We start from the raw sequence: 8453 nt of genomic DNA on the forward strand, positions 1-8453 counted from the left end.
TCGAGTTGTTGTCTCTCGTCCCTAGACCGCTGCCGGGTCGTCCCTTTATATACATAGGTTGACGCCCGTCGGTTTATAGAGTCCTGAAACCGGATCATAAACGTGTCCGGTTCAGTCTCTATGCTTCCTATCTTACAATGCAAGTTACATAATAAGGTCGATTTACATCTACAAGCCTTAACTCGCCTTTGGGCCTTGGGCCTTCATAAAGCGCCATCATTCTTACGTCTTCATGGGCTTCTAACCTTCATAAAGTTAATCCGGCTACTCCTGGCCAGTTTACGCCCAGCAGTAATATCCCCAACAATACCAATCTTGGATGATGAGGCCAGCGAGGAAGGTGGGTCGTTAGACTCGAACTCCAAATCTTCAGGGTCTCGACTTCGTGGTTGCGGGACGACAACACCTACCCCTTTTGAAATGAACCTTGGGTGATGGGAGGTCCGTTGCGGAGCTCTCTCCGCTGATCTACACCCATGTTTGCAAGTGGATGCGCTGAGACCACACTGTGTGCTAGGGACTATCAAATCGTGCTTTGGTGCAGGATATCCATGGTACACTCGGGCCCACCGCCTTGGTGCAATACACTGAGATCTAGTGATGTCTTCGCCACATACCACTGAACGACGGGCCGTACGTGCTTACATGGAGTTGTACGAAACCCAGAATTTACACTGCCAAGTCATGCTACCTTACCCTCTTTCAAGGCTCGATCTCGGACCCCCACTGGCAACTCTCTTTTGAAGACCTGGGCTCCACTCCACATCGAAGTGTTCAACTGGCTAGCCCTCCAAAACCGTTGTTGGATGACGGACCGTCTTGCTCGTCATGGGCTTCCCTATGAGGAGCGGTGTGTTCTCTGCAACCAAGTCCCTAAGGACATGGAGCGACTCCTCATGAGTTGTTCTTTCTCGCATCGGGTATGGCACGAAGTGCTTTCCTGGTGCCGATCCACGCCGACACTGCCTTGCCCGGTGATGTGCTTCTTTGAGTGGTGGGTGTCTTCCTGCTCGCATGCCCCCATCATGCACCGCCAAGATCGATCATCCGTCATCATGCTCACGGCCTGGTCCATTCAGAGATATCGCAACATCTTCGACGGGCAGCAACCCTTCGTCTCGCATCTCGTGCATGATATCCAGGACGAGGCACACCTATGAGCCAAGGCCGACACCAAAGGAATGACCAGCCTCCTCCCGGAGACGTAGTTTTTTGTAAGTTGGGGCTGAGCAACTCTGGTCTTCCTGCTCTGTTCATCAAGCGTATATGTCTCATGATGCATCACCCACTGTATTTTTCACTTTCCTTCGAACAACTGGAAGACACACAAAGCTTTGCGATTCGTGAAAAAAATATCAAAGGTTGCTCGACCGTGCCAAATGCAGTTCAGCTCTGCCTTGTCTTCTGCTTATCCTCCACTCGATCTAGACCGTCCATTCCCCGAACCGGCGACGCGTCAAGCCTGCAGCCGGTCGTCGCCGGCCTTGCATCCGAAGGCAGCACGATAGTCACGTGCCATCCCGCGTCTCCCTCCCTCTACTCCCTCCGCAGCAAGCAAAGCAGGCCGGCACGCACCCGCAAGTCCTCACCTCCCCAACCCCCACTCCCGCGAGGGCGCGAGATCTCTCTCCCCCTCCCCCTCAGATCCGCCCCGCCGACACCGCCCGCCTCCCTCGCCGCCGCCGCCGCCGACGCCGCCATGTCGCACAACTACGGGGACACGATCCCGCTCCACCCGTCGTCGGCGCAGTCCGACATGGACGAGATCGAGAGCCTCATGTACGACGCGCCCTCCGCCACCGTCCTCCCCGCGCGGCCGCCCTCCCCGCCGCGCGCCTCCATCCCCATCTCCACCTCGCCTCCCCCGCCGTCCTCCAAGCCGCCCCTCCCCGCCTCCTCCGTCCCCATCTTCGTGCCCCAGGGGCCGACCCCCGCCCCGCCCGCGTCCGTCTCCGTTGCCATCGGCTCGGAAGGCTTCGGGCCCCCGCCCAACACGCTCACCGAGCCCGTCTGGGACACCGTCAAGCGCGACCTCGCACGCATCGTCAGCAACCTCAAGCTCGTCGTCTTCCCCAACCCCAACCGCGAGGACCCCGGCAAGGCGCTCAGGGACTGGGACCTCTGGGGCCCCTTCTTCTTCATCGTCTTCCTCGGCCTCACGCTGTCCTGGTCCGCCTCTGTTAAGAAGGTACCTGCTACCCCTTCCACAGCCAGATCTCGTGGTAGCTTTTGCATCGATTTGTGAGATTTAGCTCTTGCTTAGTTAGTCTTCGACTTCGTGATATCTCTAATTCACTATAGGTAGATCAGATTATACATTATTGAATTGTATGTTGCCATTCATGGTTAGTACTTGGAGGCAAGCGTCACAGTTATTATTCCCTTGCAAGCTCGATGTTGCCTAGGGGATAACTGAATCTGGTGTTGTACGACTGTATACTAGGTCTGCGGGGATGGGACTAGAACCATCAATCATAGTGCTGTATCCAATTAATTCCATTCTGTTATTTCCATGACTAAATCTAGACGAGGTATGAAACATGTGCTTATTCTGCTGTGGGTTTTCATGTGCCCATTTTAGCTCATTTTCACACTTCGATAATTACAATCATCATCAAAGGTGAACTCTGCTATAAGTGTTGAGGTTTCTATCTTATACTCCCTCCGTCCCAAAATAGGTGACTCAACTTTATGCTCCGTCCGTCCCAAAATAGGTGACTCAACGTTGTACTAACTTTACTTATTTTGAGACGGAGGGAGTATTAGCTATTCAGGTATCTCTTGTGCTCGATATTAGGGAATGCACTATGTTCTTGGTTCTAAATTGGTTTGGGGGCATCACAATGCTGAAACTTGATGTCCATGTGTACTAGTGGTGAATGATGAGCCAACATAATTTCATATTTAATCTCACAACCTTTGGTCCATTTTTTATGTTCTAAAATTATCTAGTGGACTAGTTATGGACTTGTCCTGAGCTGCAAGGTTTGTAGGTGATATTTCGACAAACTAGGTGGCAATACTAGTTATTTTATTACAGAATATGGTATAGCTGTACTGGATTCTGCGCCTAAAAAAATCACGTTCTCTTAGAACCTGTGAATGTCAATGCGAATCCGAATGTGTAGGCTCACTTCTAAGATTGGTTCTTACTGTGCAACAATGTGGCGTAGCCTTACTGGATTGCTTCTGGAACCTGGAGAGTGTCTGTATTATGGAGTGCTGTTTAGTGACAAAACAAATTACTAAAACTGCCCTTGTGCAAAATATGATCTCAATTGCTAATAATCTGAAAGACCCCTCTAATTCTGTATAGCCAAGTACATAATGTACTTTTGAACTTGCAGTAAATTTTTGTCGCATTGACACCTAGAAGAAACCAAATGTTTTGTCAATATTTTCTCTTGCAGAAGAGTGCTATGCTGCTTTTGCTTGAAAGAAATGTAATTGCATTTGGGAGTAGCAGGTTAGGTGGTTTTCCTGACTGAGGAGAAAGTATGCCAAAACACAATTATATTTCTCTGCTGTTTTTACCATGTTCAAATGTAAATATGCAAGGCATGTCATCTAATGTTGTGGGTATGGTGATTACATGATATGAAGAAAGCATGGCGTTTCAGTTATTTCCTCGTATATTTCTCTGTTACATTGAACATTATGGCTACAGATATATGGAATATTCACTTTTGAACCTTTTCTGATTTTGATTTCTCTATGTTGGCATATTAGCATTGTTATGTTATTTTCTTCCAGTGGCCAATATACTTGTATGTGTTGCTTATAGCTGTCCTCTCTCTTTGTAGTTTACAAGTTCTTCTTTGTTTCCTTCCGTGCAAAATGCTGATTTCTATGACGTTTGTGTTTGTAGTCTGAAGTATTTGCTGTCGCGTTTGCTGTGCTGGCAGCTGGGGCTATAATCTTAACACTAAATGTTCTGCTTCTGGTAAGCAATGCCTCTCACACACAAAGAACACTTGTTTGATCCAAACTATACCTGCTGTGGAATTTTGTAACGAGTTGTTGCTGTCTCCCTGCAGGGTGGGCACATCATCTTCTTCCAAAGTCTCAGTCTCCTTGGCTATTGTTTGTTTCCTCTGGATGTTGGAGCCCTAATTTGCTTGCTGAAGGACAATGTCATACTAAAGATCATCGTGGTGACAGTCACACTGGCGTGGAGCTCCTGGGCTGCCTACCCATTCATGAGCGCTGCTGTGAACCCAAGGAGAAAGGCTCTGGCCATATATCCCGTATTCCTCATGTACATCTCGGTGGGGTTCCTCATAATTGCCATAGATTAGCCCCTGGGGTGAGCAATGTAGTAACATCTGAAATGTTGAAATTTTCCCCGTTGTACCGGCGGAACGTATACAGGCTTGAATATACTCTGTCCCCCCTATGGAGCCCTTTTGGATTGTTCTGTTGAGAACCTGGCCTTCACATGAGCAAGAGACATAAGGCTGTAAAATTAGTCAAAAATTATATATGTTGGTCTACTGTTGTAAAGGGCATCTCGTGCTTTGGACCACGTAATTGACTATATCAAACTTTCCGACTTCTTCAACTGCTGATATATGATGTTGGAGGGAATTAAATGTCAAGAAAAAAATTCTAAGGCAACTAGATAATTCATCTGGTTGTCCTTGGAATCTGCTATGGTGATATGCCCGTTTTTATTGTTAAACTATTTTTCCCCAACTTGTTTGGGACTGGAAGATTTTGTTGTTGTTGGTGGTGTGTTACTTGGGCTGTATGTGACTGAAAAGTTTTGTTGTTGTTTGCTTTTGTTTCGTGCTGGTATTGTCTAACTTCTGTCATATCTGTGTTGTGGCCTGGCATTTTATATTGTAGTTAGTGATGCCTGTTCTGGCCGTGTCCTAGCGTTGCACACCAACCTTATTACCAGGAGCCAAAACGGATTTGGTTGCATGTGGTCGCGAGGAAATCATGTGCCGGGCTACTACATTTCCTGGCATTTGGATTGATGGTGCCATTTTTTTTTTTGAACGGGATTGATGGTGCCATCAGTGCGAACTTTCGGCCGAAAGGCGAACGTGGTCACCGCGGATTTGGGACAAGAGAGCCGCGCGAGAAGGGAACTCCGGATGGCGTGCTGCCTTCTTCAGTTCAGCCCGTGGAAGTGGAAGCGGAAGCGGAAGCGGCAGTCTGCATCGGTACGCGGCGGATGCGGACACTGCTTATCGCTTTCCCGCTGGTAAGACGCGCGCGTGGACCGTGCGCAAAGGGGGCACTTCGCGCCAGTGGAGGCTTTCATCTGACAATGGCCATCGCCGGAGCCGGCTATCGTCGCCTTTCTTTCTGGGAAATGCTGAAAATCTCACGTCAGATTTATAAGCATGGCAAATCAAACGTTTTTTATGACAAATTATGTTGTCGTAAGCATGACAACTTCTAGCAAAAAAAAAACTGAACATGGCGAGGATTAGTCATACTTGCTAAAGGAAATTGCCATCCTAGCCACAACATAATTTGCCATCTTAAAAGTTCGATTGCCATGCCAAAAAAATGATGTTTGATTCTGTTTTGTCTGCGTACTGCATAAGCCGGACCACGATGCATCTGCCCTAAAAAATCCGACTGTCTGCTATTCCATCCTTTCCGGTTTATAGGGCTTATATCAAAATTTTAGTTTTTCTATTTTATAAGGCTCAATTTGGTTGTTTTCCATCACATGTTCAGATTCCAAGGTGCATTAAATCATTGCATGCAAGTATTAAGAGAAAATTGACCAATGCATGTAATTTATGTATGCATGCATTACAATTAATGCATTGGTAAACATACTTTTTTGAGAAAAACAAGAGCATTAATTGGGTGCTTTTGCAAACTACAAAAAGTATTCCACCCCTCATCATCTACCTTGATTGGTGAGATTTTTGAATTGAACCTTATAAACCGGAAAGGAGGAAGTACAACAATGTTTACCTGGCTTTGGCGAGGGAGGGGCGATAACGACGGCGTGCCTTCAGCTCGCTACAGTGATTGTAGTCGTCGCTCCGTGGTCTATGGACCTGAATGTAAATTTTACTTCTAGTGTTCTTTGTACTATGTTGATAATTGATGAATTGATCGAAAGTTTTCTCAGAAAAAAAACAGGTAAAATCTCATGAACTGCAGATACCGGCACTTTCTGAACTTCTGATGAACTGAACAAGGCAAAGAGAAGAACATGCACAGCAATTCAGACAGATCGGTCTTTGCCTCTCTAGTAGAAACCCAAATCGCCAATTAACCCCATGAACAAAGCAGAGAAAACAACACGCACAGCAATCCACAGTTCCAAAACATCCGAATAAAGCGTTCTAAAACTCATGGGCTCGGTTTATTTGTTCTTGAACGCCGGTGGGTGCGTGGAGTCGGTCAGATCAGGCGACCGAGGGGAGGATCCACACGGGCTCCACCTCCACGGAGTGCCCGCCCGCGATGGCCACCACCGCCGTCTCCCGGTCCCCCAGCGAGTACACGCCGATGGCGTGCGGCACCATCAGCTCCACGTCCCGCCGCGCGAAGTAGACGCAGTTCTCCCGGACCCCCGCCGTCGCCGGCGCCGCCGCCGACGCCACCGACCCCAGGAACACCGCCCTCCCGGGGAGCTCCGTCACCGACTCCCACTTGCACCCCTCCGGCCGGAACCGGCTCACCTCCACCTCCACGTCCGCCGAGTCCCGCACCACGCTGTACAGCTTCTTCACCAGCAGGAGCTCCCCGTCCGACTCCAGCAGGTACCGCACCCGCCGCTCCAGCCGGTTCAGAGGGTTGGCGTCCTTCCCGCGCAGCTCCGACACGGCCGCCACGCGCGCGCGGAGGTCGACACGGTACGCCAGGACCGTGCCGTCGTCGCCCAGCGCGCACAGCCGCCCCCGCCACAACGCCACGTCCCGGAACCCGCCGTGCGGCCCCCCGGCGGCGATCGTGATCCAGGCGCCGCCAGACACGTCCGGCTGGAGCAGCGCCACCGTGCCGGCGCGGCCCAGCACGGCGGCCACCCAGCCAAGCGAGGTGGGCGGCGCGGACAGCACGATCTTGGCCACCGGGAACACGGGGGACCGCGGCAGGGGCACGGATTGGCCGGAGAAGAGGTTGCGGAGCTCGATCGCCCGCTCCTCGTCGAAGGCCATGGCGAGCCAGCCGCCGATCTGGCCGCAGCACCGGCCGGAGCTGAGGCGGTCGGGGAGGGCGAAAGGCAGGATCTCGCGGCGGTGGAGGCTGAAGAAGGCGAGGCCGCCGCAGGAGCCGGGGCGCCGGAGCAGGAGGCGCGGGGCCTCGAAGGGGAGGTCAGCCGAGATCGAAGCTCGCGCGCACGAGCGCCAAGAGGAGCAGACGAGGCGGACGGCGACACGGTCGAGCGGGGCGAGCCGCCCTAGGACGCTCTCCAGGAGCTCCGGCGGGAGATCCGGCCAGGCGGACTGCCCCCCGCCCAGCTGCCGCCGGTGGGGATTGTACGGTGAGGCCATCACACTTTCACACCCTCTTCCGTCCGGCAGGAGATTTCCTCCCACCCTTGTCCGTTTCATGGTTTTCTCCCGACAGAAGTGCACATTACCCTCAGCCTTTTTTTTTCCTCTATCAACGAATTCATTTTCTTTTTCTTTTTGAGGGTGAACGAATTAAATTGTTATTGCACATCTAAGAGCATCTCCAACAGCCGCCCAACGCGCGGCGCGCTAAAAACCAGTTTGCAGCGCGCCGATCATCTGGTTTGGCGTGGCGAGTAGCGCTGACTCCAGCAGCCGCGATAAAATGCAGCGCGCGTAGCTCCAACAGCACGCGTGCATAGATATTTTGTCATAGTCATAGCATAGATAAAAAACGATACAAAGATATTTTACATAGTTCATGGCATAGACAGATAAAAAGAACTACGGTACAAGTACATAATTAAACTACAACTACGGTGCAACTAGAACTACTCCGAGTCGTCCTCATCATCACCTTCGCTGGTGTTGTCTGAGGTAGAGAGCCAGATGTTATCCCAACGCTCATCGTCTGACGAGAAGAACGACTTTCCAACGGCGTCAACGAGATCGCACCGCGATATGGCCAGTGCCTTCCGCCGACGTCGGTCCGCCCGCTCCGCGCGGCGCCTTGCCGTCCTCTCCGCCCAGAAGGCGCGCTCGTTGGCGACGTCCTCTGGGTGGCGCCGGTGCCACTCCGCCATGGCTCGCTTGTCCTCCTCGGCGATGAGGAGCCGGCGCTGCCGCCGACGGTGCTCCGCACGGTCCAGGTCCGTGATAAGACGAGGAGGAGGGGCGACGGCCTGCGCTTGCTCATGCGTGTAGACGTCGTGGAAGTTCACCTACAAGCGATGCCTCTCTAGGTGCCACGCCACCGCGTCGTACGCGCAGGCGGCCTCGTGCGGGATCTCGAACGTGCCGAGGCTGAGGCGGACGTCGCCGGACCGGATCTCAGCGTAGTACGCGCCGGAGGGGCGCCCG

The 8453-nt window shown here is 51.8% G+C and overlaps 2 protein-coding genes across 2 annotated transcripts; one reads left to right on the top strand and one right to left on the bottom strand.

Moving 5' to 3' along the window:
* The first annotated feature begins 1530 nt into the window (after nt 1-1530).
* On the top strand, nt 1531-4561 carry LOC123062723 (protein YIP4b). Its single transcript, XM_044486360.1, has 3 exons — nt 1531-2188; nt 3869-3943; nt 4038-4561. The coding sequence occupies exons 1-3, from the start codon at nt 1700-1702 to the stop codon at nt 4296-4298; spliced, it is 825 nt and encodes a 274-aa protein (XP_044342295.1). The 5' UTR covers nt 1531-1699; the 3' UTR covers nt 4299-4561.
* Nucleotides 4562-6120: 1559 nt separating this feature from the next.
* On the bottom strand, nt 6121-7540 carry LOC123062724 (uncharacterized). Its single transcript, XM_044486361.1, has one exon. The coding sequence runs from the start codon at nt 7530-7532 to the stop codon at nt 6384-6386; it is 1149 nt and encodes a 382-aa protein (XP_044342296.1). The 5' UTR covers nt 7533-7540; the 3' UTR covers nt 6121-6383.
* Nucleotides 7541-8453: the final 913 nt, after the last annotated feature.

This window comes from Triticum aestivum, chromosome 3A (genome assembly GCF_018294505.1).
Source record: "Triticum aestivum cultivar Chinese Spring chromosome 3A, IWGSC CS RefSeq v2.1, whole genome shotgun sequence".
Taxonomy (NCBI): Eukaryota; Viridiplantae; Streptophyta; class Magnoliopsida; order Poales; family Poaceae; genus Triticum; species Triticum aestivum.

Bases quoted from the DNA above. Each gene is read 5' to 3' on its own strand.
- LOC123062723 (XM_044486360.1), top strand. From the start codon at position 1,700: ATGTCGCACAACTACGGGGACACGATCCCGCTCCACCCGTCGTCGGCG. The intron at 2,189-3,868 runs GTACCTGCTACC...TTGTGTTTGTAG, and splicing joins GGTCCGCCTCTGTTAAGAAG to TCTGAAGTATTTGCTGTCGC. The intron at 3,944-4,037 runs GTAAGCAATGCC...GTCTCCCTGCAG, and splicing joins CACTAAATGTTCTGCTTCTG to GGTGGGCACATCATCTTCTT.
- LOC123062724 (XM_044486361.1), bottom strand. From the start codon at position 7,532: ATGAAACGGACAAGGGTGGGAGGAAATCTCCTGCCGGACGGAAGAGGG.